We start from the raw sequence: 27,827 nt of genomic DNA, 5'->3' as shown, positions 1-27,827 counted from the left end.
TAATTATATTATTATTTTATATAATGTAACTTTAATTCGAAACAAAAATCCCCAAGCGCCTCCGCCCGAGCAACAGCCGGAGTGAGTGTCTCGCTTCCATTGATTTCTGATTACAGCTGCATGCGAAGTAGAATCCATATATTTCTCGAGCGTACGTTCGTTTCTGAAGTATCTATTCTCTTTTTTAAAAAAAATCCTTTTATTTCTCTTTTCTTCAATCGATGCATGCTTCGAAGCTGCATAATAGTTGATTTGAATAAACCCTAAAATCGCCTGTTTTACAGTCACCGTTTGATCTTCAAGGGTTTTCTCGAGTTATAGCTGAAGATTCGCACCAAAAACATTGATTTCGGAACATTCTTCTTTATCATTCGTGAAGGATTCTGCTTTTTTTTTATTTATTTATTATTATTGTTTCTTGCTGACATAGTGAAGAAAACGGAAAGAAAATGATTGTGCTTTTAGATTAGACAAAGGATGTGATTAATTTCCCGGTTTAAAGTTTTTATAATTATTTTGTTTATATTTAATATAGGAAACTTGTACATATATAAATAACAATAACTTAAAACTTAGAACTCTTTTTTGTAAAAATTCAAAAAAAAAATCGAGTTTTTTCCTAAACATACACAAAATGTCATGATTTATGTTTTAAATAAAATTATGTTGATTTTGAATATGTAACATATATATATGTGTTTGTAAAAATAGTATTAAAAGTTGAGGATTTTTTAGTTATGAAAAATTGTTAAATTTTCATAGGATATCAGTTAAAAATTAATTTATAAGCCATTAAATTTTCACGCCAAGTTTTAATAAATTTTCATCTTATAAGGTTGTTTTATGCGCCATTAAATTTTCACGAGGAATTTTAATAAATTTGAAATAAGAATGTGATCCCAAGTAGAATTAATTCTCCCTTTACTCAGCTTTTTGTAGTCATTATGTATTAATTGCCCTTTTGTTCTGTCTTTTTTAACTTCTTGGGTAGTAATAGTCATTAAAGGATGACATAACATAATCAGCATCTTCTTTTTTTTTTTTGCATAAAATGCTGAATTCCGAAATTTAGAAAAAAAAAATTACATTTACAATTTGATATTATAGTTTACATTTGTAGATGAACCATTTTCTTGAATTTATACTTACATAATTTCCAAGCTAAGCTAAAAGTTTTCTTGAACATTTCATTTGAACTTTGAAGGTCTTCAAGAGAGAAACTGAAGCACCCTATGTTATTCATTAATTAAAGTGGATACAGCTAAATACTTTTTCTTTAATAATTTACAGGTAAAATTTTAAAAAAAGGGAGCAAGTATTATTAATCAATATTTACAAACGAAGCAGGAAAAGGAAAAGCTGTAGGTAGAAGAATCTAGAGAAGGAAGGTAAAGAAATTAAGATGTTGACGTGTATTACTTGCTCAAAGCAAAGGATGGAAGATAGAAGGGACAAGGAGGATGAAGGGTACCCCCCGCGTGGGACTCCAAATACAAAAGACTCCCTCAAAACTCTAACTTCACAGGTTTTGCACTTCGCAACCACCCCCACCCCACCCCCACCCCCTCCCCTCTCAGTTTGAGCTGTTTCTACGTATATATCTTGTACTGTAGATTCATAATTATACATACATAATATATACGTGCCCATCGATCGAGCCAAGATGTTTTTATTATCGCAGACACGTCGTAACTAAAACTAAAACTTCTTTCGATCACAAATTGTCTATTCACCACGCAGCTGCTTTACCAGTGCCCGATGACGGGGGCCCACATTCATCTCCTTTTGTGGTACCCATATTCCGATGGTGAAGTGTTGTTTTTGCTGGCTATTTACTGCTCCTAGGGCTCCTACCTCTCAGTTAATTAGAATTTGTTCTTTGTCTGCCTTACCTAACGACGAAGGATCAGAAAATAGGAATATATATTGAAAATTAGATCGATTTCTTGCAGTGAGTCTGAAGTGGGAAAACTAATTACTAATTTTTCTAGAAAGCAATTAATATATCTCTGTGAGTGTGTGTGTGTAACTTTTAAAAATCGAAAGCAAGAATTAATAACTAGAGCTCAATTTGGGGCCAGCACAGAAAAAGAATAAAGGGCGACGTTATCACGCAACACCTTGGATCATGTGTCAAATTCTTGGTCCCAAAATGATTGACTTCGCCATTCTATTATAGATGTAAACAGGTCGAGTTACTCATGAGTAGCTCAAAATTCAAACTCGGTAAAAACTCGAGTTCGAGTAGGTTGAGCTCGTAATCAGTTTGGTTCGAGCTCAAATATATGATATGTCTGTTTGAGTAGCTCAAAATCGAGTTTTTTTAGTTCGAGTAACTCGATATATTATCGACTTGAGATCGAGCTTAAAATTAATACTCGAGTCAAGTCGAGCTCGAGTATCATACTACTCGAGTTCGACTAAAAAAAATTTAGGAAAAAAATTTAAATACTCGAGCTCGACTAAGTTTAGTTGCACTCATACTTGTAGTAGTTACTACTAAATTGCCATGTGACTCGAGCTCGACCATGCTAACATCTCATATCTAAGCTGACAATGTTTTACACGGGTCATACAATTAAGAATCGACCGAAGGGTAAATAAATGAATCATTCCTTTCAATACACCAATTTTTACATCATATTCTACGTAATGTTTCCTTTCAAAATTTCTGGCTCGACATGTGCAGGCGTTGGCATGCATTTACACTATATTCAGCGTTATGTTTACGTTATATAACGTCGTATTGCTACTATGTCGAAAAAACTTAAAATTTAAAAAAAAAAATAAAGTTAGAATTTAATAATATAAAAAATTAAAACTCCAAAGAGATAAATAAATAAAATAAAAAACATAATTTTCCTTTCTCAATCAATTCTTATATAATTTAATTAAGATGGTGTGAAATGCTTTTTGGTGTCTTTTCGGGTGCATAGAGTTTAATAATCACCGAAGAAGTAAGCACGTGGATATGCGTCGTTATTATTACATGGTCCACAACATAGAAAGTTGCGAAACAATTTATTTATTTTTCTAAATCATATCAAATCCCACTTAGCTCTACATATTTTATTGCAATTTCCGTTCTTTTCATAGGACAATAAGTTTCGTAACTTTATTACATCGGGATTGCCAAACTAGGTCACATCAGTTCCCACGAAAAACCAATTTTATATGAAAACCAGGTGGTTTTTGAGGGAATGATCATCGTTAATGGTGGTTGGAGCTATTACATCGTTGGCTGAAAAGTTTGACACATTAGTTTGAATCAACAGTTTTATGATCAAATGTGAGGGTTTTTCTTTTTTTGATAAAAAAATAAAAATGTTGTGGGATTTTTGTTGAGCAAAGAAAAAGACAAGACTCCATGGTCGAAAAGACTCATCTTTTTCCATGCATGACCCACCAGCCATTGAATTCCTGTCCATCACTGTGTTCCAACTCTCAAAACTGGCGCTGGTGAGTTATGAATTAATGGCTACCGATCACTTGAAAAGTTAGTGATTCAGTATGATATGTAGTTAATTAATCCATATGCCATGCATGTCAGTTGCTTTAATTTTGCACTGCAAAAGGCAGTAAAGAGCCGCCGATGGCAGCTTTTAGGGGACCTTCTTTCAATTTTTAAGTGGAATTTGCTAATAATACATGGCTGTAGGTTTTTTTTGTGAATAGGAGATGTTAAGGCTAGGTGCCGGTAGGACTTCATTTTAACCCCAGTGAAAATCTCTTTTGCGGCAATTTGCCTAGGGACTGTGGTAAAAAGAACCGTATATTTCACTGACGAGGAGTGTTTTCAAAAAATAAAAATGAAAGCATGGAAGTTACATAATTATCATCACATAATTGAAACATGATTTTCGACAGATGCTCGATCCATATTCTCGTTGGTTTTTCCTTTCTTGAAATGACCTTTTTCGTTGATTTTATTAACAGATAAAGGATATGGCCATGAAGGTCTCGGGATCTTACAAATGCAAGCCTGGACAGGAAGAAATTTATTACAAAAAAGGGCAAAAACCGTATCCTGATTTTGATACTATCTCAGAGGGGGTTTCATATCCATATATGCCTGCAGGGAGCTCAAATTCTTCATTTGGTGGTATTCGAACTCAGGCCCGATTCGAATCCATCTCAGCACGGTCAAAGGAAGGGGTGCTAGATGAGGAAAATGGACCTAAAGAATGGACGGCACAAGTGGAGCCTGGTGTTCAGATCACTTTTATGTCACTTCCAAGAGGTGGAAACGATCTTAAACGCATCCGCTTCAGGTACCGTTTGCAAATTCATCCATTCCTAATAAATCACACGTTACGTTATATTATCGAGTTTAGCACGGTAATCGCCTCAAGCTTTAGCCACAAATCTACTGCAAAATATTTACCTAGCTAGCCTCTTTATAACATGTTCTTGAAGTCGGGTAGTGACTTGGAATTAATGAAATATTATAGTGATTCACACTTCCTCTATTTCTTATACAAGGACATTTTTTACCACTATATATGCATGAACTCCATCCCGTTGCAGCTTTCTTGATTCATGGGAACCATGAGGATAGACATCATGTTTCACTTCAAACTTTTGTAATTATCATATGTGAATGTAATATGTATCTGGACGTGACATGCCATTTTAATGTGTCTGAAGCCGGGAGATGTTCGACAAGTGGCAGGCTCAGAGATGGTGGGGTGAAAATTACGAAAAAATAATGGAGCTCTACAATGTTCAGAGATTCAATCAACAAGCTCTAAATACACCAGGGAGATCCGAGGATGGGGTAAATTTTTATTGTTGCCTATCGTTTTGATTATACTCTGAAAATTCTTGCAACCTTCGAATTCGTGGGATTGAGGGTGAACCTTTTGCATGACTACATTAACTACAATCGAATTTTGGTCTTGATGTCCGAATGCTATTCCTATAATTTAATCTTGATTCAAATCCTTTACTCATGTGGCTCCAGAGAGACTCGACCTACTCAAGGCTCGGTTCTATAAGGGAAAGCCCTCGGATGACGCCCGCCTTTAACAGGGAGTGCACTCCAAGGTACAAACATTTTGGAGACAATCTCCAACATCATAATACAATATCAAGTGGCTACTCCACGGGCAGGCCAAAGGGCGACTTCTCGTCAATGGAAGCATCAAGAACAACGACTTCCTCCAAAGACGAAGCTTCGGTTTCCATAAGCAATGCAAGTGACATGGATTCGGAATGGATAGAAGAAGATGAGCCTGGTGTTTACATTACCATCAGACAACTAGTTGATGGCACTAGAGAGCTACGTCGTGTGAGATTCAGGTAAACAAGTTCTAGATTCGTAAAACTTGCTACAATCTTGGCTGTTTCCTTCGTCGATGAATTCGATTATTTGATGCAGTCGAGAAAGATTTGGTGAGGTGCACGCGAAACTGTGGTGGGAAACTAACAGGGATAGGATACAATCTCAATACCTTTGCCAGTGAGTTTATAGCATCTACCGAAGAAACAATGGAAGATTTTATCAAAATGAATTTTATATTCTCGCATTAAGGCTTCTAATGGTGTAGTAATCTTAATATTATCTAACTATAGAAGTGATAGACAAAAAATTTGATATGCATAAATAGTTTTTTCTACACTTAATTACTTATAAGTAAAATTTAATCAATTTATATTGAATAGTACAAACACATAACATATGTTTCTAAATTAATCAAAAACATAATATAAATATAATAAATAGATAATAAAAATTAAAAATATATATGATTTTTTTTTTTAGATTTTGAGCTTGACACTAGTTAAAATAAAACTTGAACAAGTAACAAGACACTAACTTGACACATGATAAGATAAGGCTTGAGCAAGTGTGAAGACTCTTGTGACTTATCTCATTAGTTTCCTATTATAGATTGAGCCACTTAGGAGCAATTCCAAAAGAAAATTTGTTGTGAAATAGGTTTATAAATTGAGATAGAACTAGAGGGAGAAATATGAAGAAACTAATGGAAAAATAGAGAAAATATATCAAACCTTGTCCGGAAATCTCTAAATTTATACAAAAAATTTCTGTTTCACTGGGGGAATCAACGTACATAGGCAGTCTAACAAAATCAACTTATTTTGCACAGAAAATCAATATTTGTGAAGAACAATTCTTGAAAAATTCTAGAAAATTCGTTCTAAGATAGCTACTTCTATCTTGATTTACTTCTTCTAATGAAACGATTCTTACTTCGATTTAAAATAAAGTGTTTCAAAATATTTTATTGTTCACACATATGTCAGCCGATCATCCTCACTATCGTCGGAAGTACTTGTTTTGATAGTGCGAAAGGAGTTTAACAGTCATTCTAGGTTTTCAAAATATGTTATTAATCAGTTCCAGATTTCGAAAAGTGTTAAAATAAAAGTTGTAGATCGTCCAAAAATACATTGGCCTCGAAAATTGCAACCCGCGTGGCCACTGAAGCAACCACAGGAGCCGCCGCACTGGCGCGTGCAATGATCCGGTCAGAAGCGAGAATTTTTTGTTTCCGATCAATTCTGACATGATTTCGGCCATATGGTGAACTTGCGTAATTTTTGGACGTATCTTTGATTTAATATGAATATATCAAGTTATAACCAAAACTATATGGTACAAATTTTGTACGAAAATGAATTTCAAAATATTTCAACATTTACTCCTGATCCTAAACAATGAAATCATTTAAATATATTTACAAAAAATTATCTTAGCTTGGGACTGAAACTAATACCAAAAGTAAGTTATTGAGGTGATGTTTCTTTATCTTGAGGTTTATCTACCGCGAGGACTTCTTCTGTATGGTTTATACCTTGAGGTTTTTCTTCCGATTTCTTCAATTATGACCATTTTGGGATTCAGCCTGAAATTTACAATAAAAATTCATAAAACTATTGATTTATCCATATATATTGCATCATATATGTATTTCTCATTTTATTGGTCATATTGTACTTCATATTGAATTTGTGGATTTATTGATTCATGAGTACTTGTTATCGATCGATATTAATTATTGAATGATTGAATGACTGGAGCACATACAACGATCTATATATCGGATTGCTAGTTCACTGGAACGCCACTTCAACTTCAAAAATATGAGTCCAATGAACGACATGTTTAAAACCTGGTATATGACTCATGTGAACAACGTGACTTCACTCCTGAAATGTGAGTTTAATTTGGATTGTAAATGATCGATTGTACGGATCTTGCTTGAGTACGTAGGGAGAAGTTGTACATAGAATGATGGTGGGAGCCACCTCTTTAGCTCATTATATTCACTTCAGAGTTATGAATAGTAACTATATTTCACCTGACAAGATATTTTGTTACGATACGTTATAATGTCATCTCATAATATTGAAATACCACACTAACATATTGTCGTTTGATTCGTTAAGTATATATAAGCACAATTTATTTCATCGTTAAGTCTCCAAAGACTTGACCACTATTTTCTTTTTATTTATTGTAAATTCCAGATCGAGGATTTCAAAGCTCCGAATAGGATGAAAATTGAGAATAGAAATGTTGGCTTTGCAAGACCTTGAATTTTTAGTTGAATTAATATTTTTGTTATCTATTGTAAAGTTCAGAATCTTACACACTTCCGCTACTGTAAGTTAAAGTGATAACGATGATATTATGATTCAGGAGCCCATAGGTGGTATTGGATCCCCTCAGATTTATCATCCAATAATTTTGTGTCACGCCCCGGGACGGGGGTTGGTTGACTACCGGCGTTGCTCTCAATATTCATTCGAAAACAACAAGCCTCAGAAGTACAGAATTTCAGAAACCAGTCTTTTATTCATAATAATCGTTGTCTGTTACAACTCAAGGATAAATGTTTTACAGCGGAAATGTAAAACCATAAAATTATAAAGTTTGAACAGATGCAGCGGAATATAAAACATAAATCAGAACTAAGAACAACGATCTTCATCACCAGCCCCAAAACTGACGTTGCTCCTCTTCTTTTATCAACTCTTCCTCGTTCTTATCTGAGATGAGTTTGGTGGGTGAGTGATATGATTGTCACTCAGTAAGCAGGGGCGGGAACAACTCCCAGTTTTCGAAAATCATTTTAATACAGAACAGTATTTCAAGAATATACAGAAACTTTTACTTTCAGAACATGAATCAGTATTCAGAAGTCAGTAGTCAGTAATCAGTATTCAGTAATCAGTAATCAAAAGTTTAACAAGTAAGCACTGAGCACGTTCGTGAATTTCATGGCTAAACTGATATCAGTCCCCTATATGTTCTCTCCTCTAAGGGGTGATGCCAGTAATCAATAATCAGAATTCAGTAATGTTCAGAATATATATTCCTACCATTAGTTCACTAAGTTTCAGTGTTTCAAAATCAGAAATCGAGAATATACTTTGCTTCAAAACAGAAATCATCAAACGGGTTTCAAGATATTTATACATAAGCCCACTTACAGTAATTCGCTTAAAGAATTTCGGTTGAGGTCTGGAAATCTGCTTGCCTTGCTACTGGATCTTACAGCTTCGAAAATGCGCCCTCTCAGCTCTAATTTCAAGTGATAACTCAAGATTTTGGTAAACCAATTCAGCTGTTTGAGGGTGCTATTTATAGGTGAAATTCTGACTGTTGGCCTCCCAATTAAGGCCATAATCTGACATTAACAATCTTTATTTCGTGTTAAATGCTTCAGTTACAAGTTTAAGCTGAATCAGTAACTGTCTGCTGGAATTCGCTCTTCTGCTGCTGGATTCTGTCTGCTGGATTCTAATCTACTGGAAAATCCCATCTTTTGAAATATGAGTTGCTGCTGATATCCATCTTCTGAAATATGAGTTGCTGCTGATATTATGCTATCTGCTGCTACTGCTGGAATTTCAGGTTCTCACATCCCTCCCTCCTTATGAGAAGTTTCGTCCTCGAAACTTGGTTGAACATGCTCCTCAAAGAGATAAGGGTATTGATCTCGCATCTTTTCTTCTAACTCCCAAGTAGCTTGTCTTTCGGTGTGGTTGGACCATTGTACTTTTACATATGGAATAGTTCGTCTCCTCAGTACTTGGTCTTTGTTATCCACAATTCGAATCGGAATCTCTTCATATTTCAGCTCTTCATTTAGATTGGTCTCAACCAGAAGTGGTCCAGCTTCCAGAATATGACTTGGATCAGGAATATATCTCCTCAGCTGCGAGACGTGGAATACATTGTGAATTCTTGACATGTCGGGTGGAAGTGCTAATCTGTAAGCTAGTGTTCCCACTTTCTCGAGGATTTCAAATGGTCCAACGTATCTGGGATTCAGTTTCCCAGCCTTATTGAATCAGATAACACCTTTCATGGGTGACACTTTCACATACGCCTTCTCTCCAACTTCGAATTCCACGGGTCTTCTTTTAAGGTCAGCCTAGCTTTTCTGTCGATCTTGTGCAGCTTTTAATCTCTCCTTGATCACGGAAACTTTATCCACTGTTTATTGGATCATTTCGGGTCCAACAATGGATTTTTTCCCTACTTCGTTCCAATATAGTGGTGATCGACACTTTCGTCCATACAGAGCTTCGTATGGTGTCATTCCAATGCTGTTGTGGTAACTATTATTGTACGCGAACTCGATTAAGGGCAGATGTTCGCTCCAATTACCACTGAAGTCTAGAGCACATGATCTCAGCATATCTTCTAGGGTTTGAATGGTCCTCTCAGTTTGGCCGTCGGTTTGAGGGTGATAAGCCGTACTAAGAGTAACCTTGGTTCCCATAGCTTGTTGAAAACTCTTCCAAAATCGAGATGTAAATCTAGGATCTCTGTCTGATAGTATGCTAGTGGTACTCCATGTAATAGCACGATCTCATTCATGTACAAGGTGGCTAGCTTGTCCAGATTACAGTTCATACGTACGGGTAAGAAATGCGCAGATTTTGTGAGTCTATCTACGATTACCCATATTCCATCATGGCTTTGTCTCGACTTGGGTAACCCAACTTCAAAATCCATGAAAATATGTTCTCATTTCCATTCCGAGATTTCTAATGGTTGAAAAAGTCCACCAGGTCTCTGGTGCTCTGCTTTGACTTGTTGGCACACGTGACATTTAGAAACGAACGTTGCCACGTCCCTCTTCATTCCACTCCACCAGAAATTTTTCTTCAAGTCTCTGTACATTTTGGTACTGCCAGGATGAACTGAAAATTTTGACTTATGTGCTTCAGACATTACTTCTTGTCGAAGGTTATCAACGTCTGGTACACACAATCGTCCTTTCATCCACAAGATTCCTTTGTTGTCTATCTCGAAATCTTGTGATTTCCCTTCTTTGGCTTGCTCTTTCAGTTTCACCAAATCGGAATCTCTATCTTGGCTTATCTTGATTGTCTCTCGAAGACATGGATGTGCTGAAAGTGATGTCAGGATTACCTTACTCATATTCTTTCGACTTAAAACATCTGCTACCTTGTTGGCTTTGCCTGGATGGTAGCTTATTGTCAAGTCGTAATCCTTCATGAGTTCGATCCATCGTCTTTGTCTCATATTTAGTTCCTTTTGTGTGAACAAATATTTGAGACTTTGGTGATCGGTGAAAATCTCACACTTGGCTCCATAAAGATAATGTCTCCAAATCTTTACTGCGAAAATCACTGCAGCTAGTTCGAGGTCATGCGTTGGGTAATTTTGTTCATACGGCTTCAACTGTCTTGATGCGTATGCAATCACCCTTCCCTCCTGCATGAGTACACATCCCAACCCTTCTTTGGATGCATCGCTGTAGACGGTGTAGTCCTTACCTTCCATAGATAATACTAGCACTGGTGTGGATGTAAGCTTCTTCTTCAAAGTCTCGAAGCTTTGCTCATATTTTTCACTCCATTGAAACTTAGAGTTCTTCTGTGTGAGCTTGGTGAGTGGTACGGCTATTGAAGAGAATCCTTCAACAAATTTTCGATAATAGCCTGCTAATCCCAAGAAACTTCGTATTTCTGTCACACTCTTTGGTCTAGGCCAATCCGAGATTGCCTCTGCTTTCTTAGGGTCCACAGATACTCATGCTGCTGATATTATGTGTCCCAAGAATGCGACGCTCTCTAGCCAGAATTCGCATTTCTTGAACTTGGCGTATAGTTCCTTTTCTCTCAGTTTCTGGAGGGTGAGACGAAGATGTTCTTTGTGGTCTTCTTCGCTTGACGAATATACTAGAATGTCGTCGATGAATACCACCACAAACTTGTCAAGAAATGGTTTAAATACTCTATTCATCATATCCATGAATACTGCCGGAGCGTTTGTTAATCCGAACGGCATAACTGTGAACTCATAGTGTCCGTACCTTGTTCTGAAGGCTGTCTTTGGAATATCATCCTATTTGACCTTCAATTGGTGGTAGCCTGACCTCAAGTCGAGCTTGGAAAAGACTGAAGCTGCTTTAAGTTGGTCAAACAAGTCATCAATCCTTGGAAGCGGATACTTGTTTTTGATTGTGATCTTGTTCAGCTCTCTGTAATCGATACACATCCTCATACTTCCGTCATTTTTCTTTACAAATAGGACAGGAGCTCCCCACGGAGATGCGCTTGGTCGGATTTGCTTATTGTCCAACAACTCTTGAAGTTGCTCTTTGAGTTCTTTCAACTCTGCTGGGGCCATTCGGTATGGTGCTTTTGAGATTGGTGTAGCATTGGGCACTAAGTTAATCTCAAATTCCACTTCGCGATCAGGAAGTTCGCCCGGGAGTTCTTCAGGAAAAACATCCGAGAATTCTTGGACTACCGGAATTTCTTCTAGTGTAGGTGCAATTTCTTGTTTTACCTCGCTTAACATGGCTAGGTAAACTTTTTCTCCACTTTTCATGGCTGTCCAAGTTTGAGAAGCAGAAAGGAGAGTCTTTCGTTCTTTGGTCTTGCCATGAAATAAAAGTTTCCCTTGGTGTGGAGCTTGGATGGTTACCGTCTTTCCGTGACAGTCCACTAAAGCATGATTCTTGGCTAACCAATTCATTCCAAGAATTACGTCGAATTCCACCATGTTTAGTTGAATAAGGTTTGCCTTGAAATTCTGATATTCTATGAGAACACTAATATCCCGATATAGAGTGCGTGTTTCTAAAATTCGATTTGCAGGAGTGGCTACTCTATATGGTTCTTCTAAGTTATCAGGTTTCGCTCCTAATTTCTTGGTAAATCTCTTAGACATGAATGAATGCGTAGCACCACAATCAAATAACACATAAGCAGGTATATTATTGATTAGAATGGTACTGGCTACGACATCATTGGAGTTGTCAGCCTCTTCTTGAGTTATAGCATAGACTCGAGCATTTGGCTTGTTCTCCTTAGGCTTATTTGGAGTTGTTACTCCTGCTGGTCCATTCCTTGGATCCAGAAAAGGGCATTGAGCAATGCGGTGTCTCATCTTTCCACAACGAAAACAAGCTCCAGAATTCTTGCGGCATTCACCAGTGTGAGTGAATCCACAATTTTGGCATTTGACTCCCTCTTTGCTTGATGGGGAAGAAGTGGTTCCTTTGGCTGGATCACTGGTGAATTGGTTGCTTGAATACCTAGGTCTTTTGAATTGCTGGCCCGATTGGTACTGGCTTGGCTGAGGACGTTTGAGTTTGTTCTCGCCTTCACGCCTCTTGATGTCATTCTCAGCCCTGATGGCGGCTCCCATCAATTCATCAAAACTATTGGGCTCGATAACGGCAAGGACAGATTGAATACGGCTGTTCAATCCCTTCTTGAAGCGATGCATCTTCAAGGCCTCGTCTCCCATGATGGTTGGGGAGTAGGTTCCCAATGAGTGGAACTTAGATGAATACTCCACCACAGTCATGTTTGGTTCTTGAACCAAGCTTTCAAATTCTGACAGCTTTTGCACCCGTACTGCTGTCGGAAAGTACTGCCTCAGGAATGCGTCTCGGAACCTTTGCCAAGTGATAGGTCCCGCCTCTATCATAGATGGTGAGACTCCTTCCCACCATTTGGCAGCTTTATCGACAAGAAAAGGTGTAATCACCTCTACTCTGATCCTTTGGGGAACCTCAAGTAGTCGAAGATGATTTTCCACTTCTTTCATCCAATTCTGTCCGACCTCGGGATCGGTGCTTCCATCGAAGTTAGGGACTCTTGCTCTTCGGAGAGCCTCATAGTGCTGCTTAGTCCCATTTTGAGCTGGAGGTGGTGGTGGTGGTGGCTGATTAGAATTAGGGTTCACCAACCCTTGTAGCGTGGTTGCCACAATCGTGGCTATCGCCATCAAATCCACTTGACTGAGGCCAACTGCTGGTGGTTGCTGTTGGGGTTGTTGTGCCTCTTCTTCATTACGGTTGTTGTTACGATTGTTGTAACGAGGATTGCGGTTGTTCCTTACTGGTCTTCCGTCCATTTCCTACAAATACGAAAGTTCTAAGGTTGATGGCAGAATATGGACTCAAGAAAAGAAACAAAATGATTGAGTAATTGCTTGAAATTTAAATATGAAACGAATGGATAAAATAACTTTTAATGATTTCCCAAGAAAGTGCAATTACAACTGAACTTCGAAACGAAAACAGAAATGCAAATGGGACAAGTGTTATTACAAACTACTACTACTGGTGTTCTAATCTATCACTTCTCCCAAATCTAAATCCATATGGTCCTCTTCCACTTCTTCTTCTTCGGGATCCTCCTCAGGTTCATCTTCATGGTTGGCTATTACTGCTTCTAGATGTTCAATATGCCCATGCAGAACTGCATTCTGGTCGTTAAGAACTTCAACAGTACTCTGCAACTCATGAATATATGCATCGGTCTGTTCACTATACTGATTATGCTGGTGCACGAGTTGGTGATTCTGATCCTTGAGTATTTGGATCTTCTCAAGTAGTGTATCACGTAACTCGATGAATTCTACCAGTCTCTTGGGAGGTTTCAAACTCTTCTTGAGCCTTCCTACTCCTCTTTTCTGCCTCATGCAGATAATGAGCATAACGTTGAACGTCACACCTCAAATGTTCTGCTTGACGCTCTAACTCATCTTTGTCCAACTTTAGGTAGTAGTTATTCCCTTTTAGTTTTTCTAGCTTCCTCTCTAAGCTCTTAATGTAGCTACTTTGGTCAGCCATATCCTACATCCAAAAACATAATGGTAAAGGTTCGGGAATGATCTAAAGAATATAGGTGGAGTTATAGACAAATACTGGAATGAACAGAATCAGTACTGTCTATACAATTAACAGCAGAAATATCTCAAAAATTTTCGATCTCATAATTACGTGAAAATTTTACTAAAAATCCTTGACATCAAGAACATGTATGGTGCCAAGTTTTGTGCAAAAATACTAAGCCAATTAGAAATGAAAATTCCTCAAAGTTTCAAAATTTTGGAAAATTTTACGGAAATGATGATATCACTATCTAAACGATGGATTTTGGGGTTCGTCGGTGGTGCTAGAACGATGAATCAAAAGTAAAAATTCCTCGGTGGTGCTAGGTTCTCCTCGTCGAGAGCTTTCCAACGCCTACTCTTAATAGTAAAAATTCCTCCTGGATCAAAAGTTATGGCTGTTTGAAGTTTGCGCGAAAAACACCTCAACTTCCATGCCATTTGCAAGGTCTACTGCATTCTGATGCTACTGCTATCAGTCTGCTGCTTTTCCAATATTGTCTGCTGCTTTCCAGCACTATTAGAACCAGTCTGCTGCTTTACGAGTCTACTGACCCAGTCTTCTGCATTCAGACCTACTGGTTTCCGTCTACTGGTTCTGGTTTAAGATCTACTGGTCTACTAATTTGTTTCCCTACTGTACGTATTCAGTCTATCATTTCAGTGGTCCATTACAGTAGCTTATTTTCAGTAGTCTATTCCAGAAATTTATTTTCAGCAGTCTATTACAGTTTATAAGAACTTATTATCTCTAGTTCCTCCTCCCCAGATTATGAAACCCGGTTTCGCTCTGATACCACTTCAATGTCACGCCCCGGGACAGGGGTTGGTTGACACCGACGTTGCTCTCAAATATTCATTCGAAAACAACAAGTCTCAGAAGTACAGAATTTCAGAAACCAGTCTTTTATTCATAATAATCGTTTTCTGTTACAACTCAAGGATAAATGTTTTACAGCGGAAATGTAAAACCATAAAATTACAATGTCTGAACAGATGCAGCGGAATATAAAACATAAATCAGAACTAAGAACAACGATCTTCATCACCAGCCCCAAAACTGACGTTGCTCCTCTTCTTCTATCAACTCTTCCTCGTTCTTATCTGAGATGAGTTTGGTGGGTGGGTGATATGATTGTCACTCAGTAAGCAGGGGCGGGAATAACTCCCAGTTTTCGAAAATCATTTTAATACAGAACATTATTTCAAGAATATACAGAAACTTTTACTTTCAGAACAGGAATCAGTATTCAGAAATCAGTAGTCAGTAATCAGTATTCAGTAATCAGTAATCAGAAGTTTAACAAATAAGCACTGAGCACGTTCGTGAATTTCATGGCTAAACTGATATCAGTCCCCTATATGTTCTCTCCTCTAAGGGGTGAGGCCAGTAATCAGTAATCAGAATTCAGTAATGTTCAGAATATATATTCCTACCATTAGTTCACTAAGTTTCAGTGCTTCAAAATCAGAAATCGAGAATATACTTTGCTTCAAAACAGAAATCATCAAACGGGTTTCAAGATATTTATACATAAGCCCACTTACAGTAATTCGCTTAAAGAATTTCGGTTGAGGTCTGGAAATCTGCTTGCCTTGCTACTGGATCTTACAGCTTCGAAAATGCACCCTCTTAGCTCTAATTTCAAGTGATAACTCAAGATTTTGGTAAACCAATTCAGCTGTTTGAGGGTGCTATTTATAGGTGAAATTCTGACTGTTGGCCTCCCAATTAAGGCCATAATCTGACATTAACAATCTTTATTCCGTGTTAAATGCTTCAGTTACAAGTTTAAGCTGAATCAGTAACTGTCTGCTGGAATTCGCTCTTCTGCTGCTGGATTCTGTCTGCTGGATTCTAATCTGCTGGATTCTAGTCTGCTGGAAAATGTCATCTTCTGAAATATGAGTTGTTGCTGATATCCATCTTCTGAAATATGAGTTGCTGCTGATATTATGTTATCTGCTGCTACTACTGGAATTTCATGTTCTCACATTTTGAGTGGAATAAAATCCATAATATTTTATATTTTTTGGGATTTTTATGGATATTGATTATAGTAAAAGCTAATAGTGTTTACAATTATGTCCAACTCTTCAGATGATGAATAATAAAAAAAGATAAAATGTCAACATTAGTTTGACCCAAATGAGGATTATTTGATCATCAAGTTTTGATTTATAGTGAATAATGAATATCATAGAGTGTTGGTAGTACCGTATGAAAGCTTTCTAAATTTATAGTCGATTTATATCCCATTAAAACTACAGTTTTAGAATTAGAAAAACAATCTAAATTTTTATTTTCTTGAATGACGTCGTCAATAAATAGTTCACAATCTAAGCACCAAGATGAATCATCAGTGATCGCAAGATGAATTAACCCTTTCAACCGTGACGAAGACCTTTACTCGGACGCAAGCAAAAACTAAGCAGAGGAATAACATATTCCACGACATAAGCAAAATCCAAGATATATGTTTGAAGTATTTCAGCAGTTCATCAAGTTCTGTCAGCAACCACTAGCGAGGAACTTCGGCGAAGATAATTGAGATCTTCAAAGATTTGAATAAAACAAGTGATCGAACTCTTGAAAGATTTCTTAGGTTCCACCCAACCAAGTTTTACGGCTCCCCTGACGCAAAACAAGCTGAAGAACGACTAATAAAAATTGAAAAGTTTTTTTTGTCCCGAATTACTGATCAGAGGAAGATAAGGTGAAGTTTGCAATATGTCAAATCGAGGGGACAACACATAATTGGTGAAGAGTCGTTCATCATCAGTGGAAGAAAATCAACACTCCCTGTTAGGAACGTTGTTCAACAGATATGTGTAAATATATAATCAGCAGTATAAATTGTGAATTAATTGTGTTATCAGAATTAAGTATTGCCTCAAATGTTACAACATTTGAGACAACATGCAGCGGAATATTAAAGTTCGTAACATAAATTCACTTAAAATAAATAGATGGACAAGATTAAATTTGCACAAGTATAAATACTTGTGCGGGGCCTCATGACAAAAATTAATCACTAGAAAACCAAAATGTTTACAAAAAAATCAATCACTAGTGATTTTAAAAAAAATCAATTTTCTCAACACGTTGAGAAAATAAAAGCTTTCTAAAATAACCAAGAGTATTAAAACATTAACAAGAAAGCAAAAACATGTTGCCAAAAGAGAAGCCACAAAAACGATCTTTAGCCAACTTCTCCACGGATGTTGTCTATAGATGTTTCCCATATTCAAGGCAACACGCAGTATCTGCCCTCTTCACATGACAGCACGTCTCTTGAAGGATTATTTCTCTGAATTTCCACCACGTGCACAAGTGCGTGTAAGTATGTATATTTTGGAGTGATCGATACCGCACACATGTCATGCCTCTCTTATTTAAGGATCTCTTCTTTATCTCCACAAGGATCATATTAAATATCATACACAATCAAATCAACAAAGAAAGATTATATTAGAAAAATTATTTTAAATCTAAGAGATTATATCAATAAAGTTCAGTAAATATATTTCCTTTCACTCCCAACATATGTACTAAATTTCAACTGGATTTTGAGGGAAAATACATCATCTAGATAATAATCAACACACGAGAACAAGAATCCTTGGAACTAGTTCAAGGTTCTTTAAATGTGACACAACACGAATCAGAATTCCACCATCTGATTCAGTGTGCTTCTCAAATACATGGAAGATGAGGCTAGAAACACAGAAAATTTTTCCAAGACCTCAACCTCGATATTCGTTGGGAAACCTTATCTACCGAAGCCGTGGATTATAGTTCCGCTATCAATCAAGCATTACATGCAGAGACATAGATCAAACTTCTCAAGAGAGAAAAGGGGGAAAGAAACTTTGGGATCCCCAACCTCGTTGGAACCAATAGTCGGGAGAGAAGTCTTGGATAAAAATCATTAGAAATTATTTTACCTAATAAATAAATATCTTGTTAATTACTTTCCTTGCTATTATGAACCAAAAAATATTGACACAAATTATTAAAATTCTATCATTAGAATATACAATAAATAAATTGATTATCCACATGATTAACTAGATGTTATGCTAAGAGAAGCGACATCGAAGGAAATCGATACTCAAAAAAATGAGGAAGAAAATAAACTGGAAGATTCCAGATTCTTCCACGACAATTAATCTCCTTTAAGGTGTGAGATTGTAACACGCCAAAATTTGAGTTGTTTAGTCAAAATTTAACTCATGAATTTTAACAACAATAAGGATGATGATGATAAAAATAAAATAAAACTATTTATTATAGCAAAAGATTCGACAAATATAAATAATTTATCTTACACATTAGTTTAGTTAATGTCTAAAGTGATGGAATGAAATAAATAAAAATGCTTCTAAAAAATAATAATTTAATTGTATAAAATTAATTTTATTATCCTACAAGTAAAATTCATATTTATATTTATCACTACAAACACATAAAATATGTTTATAAATTAATAAAATCAAACTATAAATACAATAAATAAATAATAAAAAATATTATTTTATGAGATTTTGAGCTTGACACTTCTTAAAATAAGAGTTTAACAAGTGCCAAGATACTCGTACATATTTTATTATGTAAAATTTGAGCTTACCACATGTTAAGATAAGATTTGAACAAGTGTCAAGACTCTTGTGACTCGTCTAATTACTTTTCTACTATAAATAAATCACTTAGGGGCAATTTCAACAGAAAATTTCGTGTGGAATGTGATGCTAAATTGAGAGAGAATTAGATTAAGAAATAAAGACAAAATAAAGGAAAAACAGAGAAAAAAATAATAAATTTTGTCCAAAAATCTCCAAATTTTTACACACCAATCTTCTTTCACCCAAAAACCAACATGTATAGGCAATATAACAAAATCATCAACCTATTTTGCCTGAAAAATCAAGATTCATGTTGAAAAATTCCAAAAAATTTCTTCATCTAGCTTGATTCTAATCATGATCCTAAACAATGTAAAATCACTGAAACTATATTTATAAGAAATTATATTAGCTTTTGAATAGAAAACGAGATGAAAAGTAAGTTATCCATGTGATGCTTCTCTACCATATGATTTATACCGTGAGATTTTTCTACCGATTTCTTCATTTATGATCTTTTTGTCATCGAGTCTAAAATTTATGGTAAACTTTCATAAAACTATCGATTTATTTATATATATTGCATCATATTGTGTATTTCTCATTTTGTTGATCATATTATAATTCATATAGAATTTCTAGATTTACTGATTTATATAGAAGTAGGATCTCATTTATAATTGAACAAAGTATTATTCAAACATATAATTCTTTGTGCAAAAACACAAAAATATTGTTTATGGTGAGTTATAATGCATGTCTGCTAATATTGATGAGCGGAAGTTATTTCATTTTCATGGTGTACAGATTACGCTCTGTTATCAGAAGCGCCACGGTGAGAGCTATGGTGACCGCAAATGATACGGCAATGGCGGTGTATGCCTGCCTTCTTGTCTCTCTCTCGTAATCGTTCACATGTCCTTTAACCGCAAGAGGCGCCGGAGCAGCTGGCATGAAGTTCTCCACGGGGCTTGGTGGGCCCCCGCCGCCGCCGCTGCCACTCGGTATCTCCACTGGTGCAGCGATGCCCAATAATATTTGGTGCAGACTCATCAAGCTCTTCCGGATCTCTCTCATTGCATCACGCCTTTCATGAATCTCCACCAAGACGTCCAGAACAACACCTCTCCCCTGTTCTTGCATGGCTTGGAGGAGAGAATTGTCCGATCCTTGGCTTGAAATCAAATGATCGATGGCTTCTTCCGTTGCTTTCTCATTAGTAATTGAAAAGTATCTTCCCTCGATCACTTGTTTCTGTTCGATTTCCATTTGAGACCTGAGTGCCTGGAAGTTTCGCATGATGAGCTTCAGGCTCTCACCCAGCTCGGTGATCATTGAGCCCCGAGAGATATCGTCCTTGGAAGTTGGCCCGCTTCCGGGCAGCTTCCTCAGAGCAGCATTGGCCCGAACAAGTGCGTCGAATTTCTTGTTGATTTGTTTGGCTAGCTTGAGAAGGTAATCGAGATCCATGTTCATTCGGCTCCGCAGATCTTTCATGATTTTCGCAGTACGCGCTGTTTTGATGTTTTCATGGGATTCTTTGAGACTGTTGTATATATTCTCCACAATCTTGATGTCCTCCTTCACGTTATCCACATCATTTGTGAACCTCTCGATCGTATGCGGGTCGTTCCCACGGCCCGACTCGACGTCCCTGTTGAGGTTTCCATGTTGGTTGCTCTGTTCCACGTAAATCTTGAAGGAACCATTGAACGAATTGTTCATTTTTGGTGAACTTCCGATGGGATGATTATGGGGCAGTGAAGGAAGATTTTTTTTTTATTTATTTATTTTTTTTTATGTCAGCCCGCCAGGCTCCAGTTTACCACCGGCGTCCTCTTCACGCAGCGTGAAGAGGATTTGAGAACAAATTATGGGAATAGGAAGTAATTACCATAAACAACTAAATTCTGGTCTGCATTTTAAATTGATGATTGAAATTAAATGGCTTCTCAATTTTTTTTCTTTTTACGGACCACAAAAAAAAAAAAAGACGGGTTTTGTATTTTTTTTTTTACGGACCACACATATTGTGTGTGCCACGACAATCCACTAATTATATGCTGGAACGTTGGTATGTCTTGTTATACTCCATAATAGTCTTATTTAGTAAAAAGGGTCTTAATTAAGCTTTAATAATTTTTAATATGAATTTGATCCATAAACAAATGGATTTTTCAAATTTTTTGTTTTGATAAATTACCTTACAATGTTACAACACAATGAAAAATTTACCTAAATGTTACAACAGCATTTTGAATAAAAAATAAGGCTTTTTTTATTTTCCCGCCCGAAAATCTTTTCTTACAAACAAAAGGGTAACTAATCATAGCATAGCCACTCCATATTAACCGAATTGTTTTGGTAGAAAACTGAACCAAACTGAAAAAAATAGTTCAGATATCGGATTATATATTTCGAAAACCGAAAAAATCGAAATAAAAAACCGAAAACCGAATCGAACCGACCGATGAACATCCCTCGACACCTTCATATATTGGTGCAGCCATGACCGATAATATTTGGTGCATACTAGTCAAGCTCTTCCGAATCTCACTCATTGCACCACGCCTTTCATGAATCTCCATAACCAGAACATTGCCTCTCCACAGTTCTTTTATGGCTTGGAGGAGAGGGAGACTAAGACTAAACCTCTGAAGACATATGTTACAAGATTTTACAAGATACTCTAAAATAAAGACTACTTATTGTATCCAGATTATAAAAATGTATATATATAAGAAGTTGATGCAACAGATGTGCATGTGCCCAAGTTACAAAATCATACAAAAGATCGATATCAATGAAAAACTCACATGGAGAAAAACCATCAATCTCAAACTTCGTCTCAAATTTAATCAATGAGAGACAAATTGGTTCCATGTTCTAGATAAACAAACAAATTCCAAGTGAGAGATTTCCCAAGAAAGCATCAGTTTATTATTATCTTGATTGATGAGAAGTACCTATTTTATGTGTATCCTCCCAAAAAGTTGTTTGAGTATCGTTTTCTCGTACTTAAGATAAAGTGAAAATTTTAAATTTTTTGTTTTGACATTAAAAATGTTTTTGAGTGTCATATGATTTAAACCATTCATACGACGCTTAGATTTGATTTACCTTTGCATTTATGCACTTGAGATTTAAATTGTTAAATTATTATAATGGTTAGAAATGGTGAGATATTTTATTTAGTATTTTCGAGTTTATGATTTATGATTAGTATATATGTATATAAAAAAAGGTCGTGGTCGTTTCAGTATCACAATCACCTCTCCTTCAAAACGCGACGTCCTCGTCGCAGCCTGACCACTCGATTCACCAGCGTCGAGAATCTAGAGGTGGCTTCTACATGTTCAAGAGGTGGCTCCCGTCATGTAGCACTTTGCCTCGTATGTTCAAGTGGTGGCTCCCATGCACGTAGCACTTTGCCCTGCATAGCACTTATTTTCCGGTGTTCCATGCCGGTGACTGGCTCTGATACCATTCCGTCACGCCCTGAGCCCGCGCCTGCATGACTGCACAATGGGCCCATATAGCAACTACTTCGTATTCGTTCTCGCTTTACGAAAATTATTAACCCAAGTTGTTATAGAAGTTCATTGTAGCTCAGTATAAACTCATTTTAAATTTTTAATTTTTAAGATATGAGACAATGGTATCACACTAATGGTGTACAACTATAACTGCGGACTTTTCCATTCGATAATTGATAACCACTTGAAACTTCTAATGGAGAGTTGTTCATTGCCTCATCAAATTAGCACACATCTGCATGAATGGACATCTACATGCTCTTACTAGTGAAACGTGGCGTTTACATCACAGATATTATTATCAAGCTCGAGCTACCTTTATCATTATTTTATGCGGCTGAATCGACTATAAACGAATTTAGAATATACATTAAACTTTATAATGAATTTAATTATACACTAGACTCGTGGACCACATGGTACTTATTGTATAGTCAATGATTTTATCTATGCAGCTTACTTGGGTATATAGATAAATTAAATGTCATAATTAGATAAAATCATAAAATATTATTACAATAAAGATCATTTTTTAACATAAGAGTCAATAAAGATCAAATCACAAGTTGGTTTGTTGAACACCTACTCTACACTACAACAAAAACGTCAAATCACAACGGATAAAATCCGTTGTCGTAGGCCATTTAAAACTGTTGTAACTGAGGGTGTTGTTGAAAGTGTCTTCAACGATAACAGTTTTAAACCGTTGTCTTTTCTATCAACGATAACGGTTTTGCAACGGTGTTAAACCGTTGTAATTTCTAGCAACGACAACGGTTTTGCAAGGGTTTTAAACCGTTGTTTTTAACCATTGTCGTAGCTATTTTAAAACTGTTGTTAAAGTCAGTGTTGTTAAATGGTCCGCTCAAAGACAACTGTTTTTGACTGTTGATGCGAACATGGTAGCCTTGCACGGGCGTATGAGCGAAATAGATGGATTTACGTGCGAGGAGCAAAGTGGTGGAGGGCTCGGGATGCATGGAAGAATGTTGGAGGGCCAAAGGAATAGGATTCAAGCATTAATCTCCTCAACCGAGTCTTCACGGACCTCGACACGGACCTTCACACGGGGTCCGTGCCCTTTACATCCGGAGATAAGCAAATACAGAGCCTACACGGACCCGACGACGGACCCAGGCACGGGGTCCGTGCCCTTTGTTATTGGCGAAGACAGTGCCTACACGGACCCGCACACGGAGGCGAGCACGGGGTCCGTGTCCCTTGATCCCGATTGAAGAGTTTTACAGTATGTACACGGACCCAGACACGGAGGTCTGCACGGGGTCCGTGCCTAGTGTTTTCTGCGCGGATTTGTTTCCTTTTCTAGAGTTTTATTATTTTGGGAGACTAGATTTTTGATATCTCTTGATATATAGACTATGTTGGACGAATTTTAACACACAATACACATATTATTTTGAGTTTATCAAACTTGTGAGAATTTTCTCTCAACTTTTCAAAGCTTTTAGCTTTGTCAAATCAAATCAAACTTATCAAAGTTTTTAACTTTGTGGCGTTTGTCGATCGTTGCTTGTGCGGATTGTCGTAGGCAAAGTTCTTCGAAGGTTCGTATAGTTTTCGATTGTTTATACTCGAGTTTATTTGTTGCTAAACTCTTGCTAGTTTAGAGGTGAATATCACACAATACTTGAACCAAAAGATCGGGCACGGATCTTAATATCGTAATTGAATAGAGGGTGCGATTTATTTTTAATCGTGTTTGCTATTTATTCGTGTCAAGATTCACATCAACTGTTGTCGTAGCTACAATTTACGACGGTTTTTAAAATCGTCGCAAAATAAAAAGTGTTGTCGAAACTACAATTTGCGTCGCTAATTAGCGACAGTTCAAAATCCCGTCGCTAAATTTAGCAACGGTTTACTTTTTACCGTCGCTACATTTAGCGACGGTATTCATGTGAAAAACTGTCTCTATTTAGCGACGGTTTCAATATTCCGTCGCTAATATTTTAGGTAAAATAAAAAAAACATTAAGAATTTAATAAATCTGTGTTTTCAATTGATACAATCGTGTAAGAGATAAAAAATTTAAAAGTCGTGAAGTGATAAAATCGTGTAAGAGATAAATATTTTAATCGTTTTGAAGTGGTAAAAAAATCGTGTAAGAGATAAAAATTTTAGGTGTTGTAAAGTGGTAAAATCGTGTAAGATATAAAAATTTTAAGTGTTGTGAAGTTGTAAAATCGTGAAGAGATAAAAATTGAAGTGTTGTGAAGTTGTAAAATCGTGTAAGTGAGAAAAATTTTCATTGTTGTGAAGTGAAGTGGAAGAAATTGAAGCAAATTTGCATGTATTTATAGAGAGTGGTGAAAGAAAATGAGGGGAAGTTTAGGGGGGAAGGAATTTTTTGAAAATGGCAACGGTTTTAGTTAAACCGTCGCGAAATTATAAATCGGCGACGGTTAAATCTAAACTGTCGCTAAATGTTGCGACGGTTTTTATTTAACGGTCGCCAACTTTAGCAACGGGTTTGGTAAATCCGTCGCTATTTTGAAACATGCGCCATGTTTTTTTAACTGTCGCTAAATTTAGCGACGGTGTAGATTAAACCGTCGCAAAATTATAAATCCGCGACAGTTTAAATAAAACCGTCGCTACTTTTAGCGACGGTTAAAGAAAAAATCGTCGCTAAATAGTTGTCAAATTTATACAAATGTCGTTTACCATTTTTCTTGTAGTGAGAATCCAAAACTGTTGTCTTTAATAATTTTTTTCATTAGGTAAAATTTTTGTATTAAATTTCTTTTAATTTATAATATATATAATAATAATTAAACCAAAAATAACAATCGAAAACAAAATATTTACCACGTTAAATCCGTGACTATGTTATGTTCAAAATCCATCTTCCAAAATATGCCAACGATAAACAAAAATTTTACAAATTTGAATTTAGTATTGCAATTGACCTTGATACATGTTCGTCATCAACGTGGCAATGTGGTAGTAGAGTCCCACAATATCAACATTTTCCAAACAAAAAATACGTATATACTGCAATCTTTTGTCATCATCGGCCTCGATCTCCTCAAACTCATCAACATTTATGCATCAAAACCTTCCCCTGTCATTTCATCCCTGGCATATAATCCACACATAGAAAGCCCATTAAAAACCTATTTTCGTACTTACAGAGTTGGATTCCAAAATGGCGATTCCTTATCCAGCAACATTCATGGTTACTCGTACCTTGTGTTTACTATTTTCCGGTTCATCTTTTTACCTTATGTTTTAACCAAGAACCCTTATATTACATTAAATTCCCAAATTCAAATAAATTTATTATTATCTCAATTGTTCTCCAAGCTACAAATAAATATAGATCATGTCATAGTAAGGTTATGATTTAACACGAGTAGTTTAGCCCGTCATTCAGGCTATTCTCTTGAAATATAAAAATAAAACAGTAAATAAAAACAAAATAAATAAAAAAAACTTACAAAGTTGTATTCAAAACTTGAAGCTTTTATTTAATTCGTAAGAAGGGTTGTTTACAGAGAGGAAATAGAGGGGAGCAAACTTGACCGTATTCTTCTAAAAACACAATACAGCCTATAAATAGATGGAAGAGCCAGACATCAAACCTAGGATTCCAACTAAAAATATAAATAATACAATGCTTTATAAAAGAAAATAGTAACATGGTTACAAAAGTCAAAAAGTCTATAGTGATATTCCACCAACTTTATTAAAGATGAATATCCTAATCATCTTTAATATTTTCTTTTAATGAATTTATATAATTTTCAAAAATATCACTAATATGGGAAGGAATATCTTCCTTTGGGTCTTGAGCATTTTGCATCTGTATTAGATGGATAAATTGGTTTTCACTTGATTCGGATACCATAGATTTATCTGATTTGGAGGCAGAACATGCAATGTTCATATAAAGATCTTTCTTCAGTTTTTCAATGTAGACTTCAATCATCTTTTTTTTAGAATAAATATCAGAATATTTCGGAGTAAGAAGCTTGAAAGGACTCATTGAATCCTGCTCTTTTTTCTTGTTGTTTATTAAAATCTTTCTGATATAAAGAAATTTTTTCTTCCATATGTTGAAGAATTTTGGATCCATAGAGCTTTCCTGATCAGGGTCTTCTCTTAATAATTTGTCCCAAAATTTTGTGAACTAACCCTCTATAAGCAAGGATATTCTGGTTGTAACCTCCATATCCATGGAATTCCGAATTTCATAAAGAACAAACATAAAATCGTACCATCGATTCAATGTTCTGAAAATGATTTTTTAATACTTGAGGAAATTTTTAACCAAGTATTCATTGGTTTTATGAAAAATCCACTACAAGAAAAATGATAAACGACAACGGATAAAATCCGTTGTCGTAGACACTCAACAACTGTTAAAAAAGTTAAAAACAGAATAATGACCAAATTTTAATTTATCGACAAATTATAAAACCGTCGCTACGTTTAAATCGACGACAGTTTACAACACCGTCGCTAGTTTTGAATCGACGACGGTTTTCAAAAACCTGTCGCTATTTTAAATCGGCGACGGAATTTTCTAAAACCGTCGTCGATTTAAAATTACCGACGGTTTATAATTGTCGCTATATTAAACTTTGTGACGGTTTTAGTAAACCCGTCGCTAATAGCGACGGTTTTTTGTTTAAACTGTCGCTATTTTTAACAACGGCTCTCTAAAACCGTTGTAATTTCTCCGCAAAAACACGCTAATCCACAACAGTTCACGAAAACCGTTGTCTTTTCCCTAAAAAAAACGTTAATCCACAACGGTTCACGAAAACCGTTGTCGTTTCCCAAAAAAAAATGCTAATCCACAACGGTTCACGAAAATCGTTGTCGTTTCCCAAAAAAAAACGCTAATCCACTACGGTTCACGAAAACCGTTGTCCTTTCCCAAAAAAAAAACGCTAATCCACAACGGTTCACGAAAACCGTTGTCGTTTCTCTGAAAAAACACGCTAATCCACAACAGTTCACAAAAACCGTTGTCTTTTGTCCTCAAAAACACGCTTATAGACAACAGTTTTATAAACCGTTGTCTTTGACCCCAAAAACACGCTAAAAGACAACGGTTTTTAAAAAACCGTTGTCTTTTAGCGTGTTTTTGAGGGTCAACGACAACGGTTTTGTAAAAACCGTTGTCATTTGCTGCTTTTTAACAACGGTTTTCACTAAAACCGTTGTTAAAAAGCAAAAGACAACGGTTTTTAAAAAAAACCGTTGTCTTTTGAGTGTGGTTGAATGCATATGTTGTTGTAGTGCTAACAAAAGTGTATAGACATAAAGAACTCAATGCTCTTGAATGATTCGAATCACTCAACGAAGATAAATTTATTTATATAGTTTTCGGACCACCTAGAGAGATGACACTCGAAAATATGATGTTAACGAAATTATAGATTTAAGCTGGATATCTTGTTATCTACTATTTAAATATATTCTATGAATAAATTATCCTTAAGGTAATAATAAATATGTAATAATTATTGTAATTATATTCATAACTTTTA

The 27,827-nt window shown here is 36.1% G+C and overlaps 2 protein-coding genes across 4 annotated transcripts; one reads left to right on the top strand and one right to left on the bottom strand.

Moving 5' to 3' along the window:
- Positions 1-43: 43 nt before the first annotated feature.
- Positions 44-5,607, top strand: LOC140812094 (protein BREVIS RADIX-like). 3 transcript variants are annotated; one of them, XM_073170291.1, is made up of 6 exons: positions 44-81; positions 1,291-1,525; positions 3,937-4,271; positions 4,648-4,777; positions 4,964-5,301; positions 5,381-5,607. In XM_073170291.1, exons 2-6 carry the CDS (start codon positions 1,403-1,405, stop codon positions 5,463-5,465), a joined length of 1,011 nt encoding a protein of 336 aa, XP_073026392.1. In that variant the 5' UTR covers positions 44-81; positions 1,291-1,402; the 3' UTR covers positions 5,466-5,607. The 3 variants fall into 3 exon arrangements, with proteins under 3 accessions (XP_073026392.1, XP_073026391.1, XP_073026393.1); XM_073170290.1 differs by having other exon boundaries at positions 44-151; XM_073170292.1 differs by lacking the exons at positions 44-81; positions 1,291-1,525 and adding an exon at positions 3,208-3,459.
- Positions 5,608-19,552: 13,945 nt separating this feature from the next.
- Positions 19,553-20,494, bottom strand: LOC140812425 (syntaxin-125-like). The gene has a single exon (XM_073170684.1). It carries the CDS (start codon positions 20,492-20,494, stop codon positions 19,553-19,555), a length of 942 nt encoding a protein of 313 aa, XP_073026785.1.
- Between the last annotated feature and the right edge of the window lie 7,333 nt (positions 20,495-27,827).

This window comes from Primulina eburnea, chromosome 14 (assembly GCF_022965805.1).
Source record: "Primulina eburnea isolate SZY01 chromosome 14, ASM2296580v1, whole genome shotgun sequence".
Taxonomy (NCBI): domain Eukaryota; kingdom Viridiplantae; phylum Streptophyta; class Magnoliopsida; order Lamiales; family Gesneriaceae; genus Primulina; species Primulina eburnea.
This window is presented reverse-complemented; position numbering and strand designations above follow the sequence as displayed.

What these genes read in the sequence shown, in the direction of transcription:
- LOC140812094 (XM_073170291.1), top strand. Translation starts at nt 1,403, where the DNA reads ATGTTGACGTGTATTACTTGCTCAAAGCAAAGGATGGAAGATAGAAGG. An exon ending in CTTAAACGCATCCGCTTCAG is followed by an intron (nt 4,272 to 4,647) that starts GTACCGTTTGCA and finishes ATGTGTCTGAAG; the next exon opens with CCGGGAGATGTTCGACAAGT. An exon ending in CTACGTCGTGTGAGATTCAG is followed by an intron (nt 5,302 to 5,380) that starts GTAAACAAGTTC and finishes TATTTGATGCAG; the next exon opens with TCGAGAAAGATTTGGTGAGG.
- LOC140812425 (XM_073170684.1), bottom strand. Translation starts at nt 20,494, where the DNA reads ATGAACAATTCGTTCAATGGTTCCTTCAAGATTTACGTGGAACAGAGC.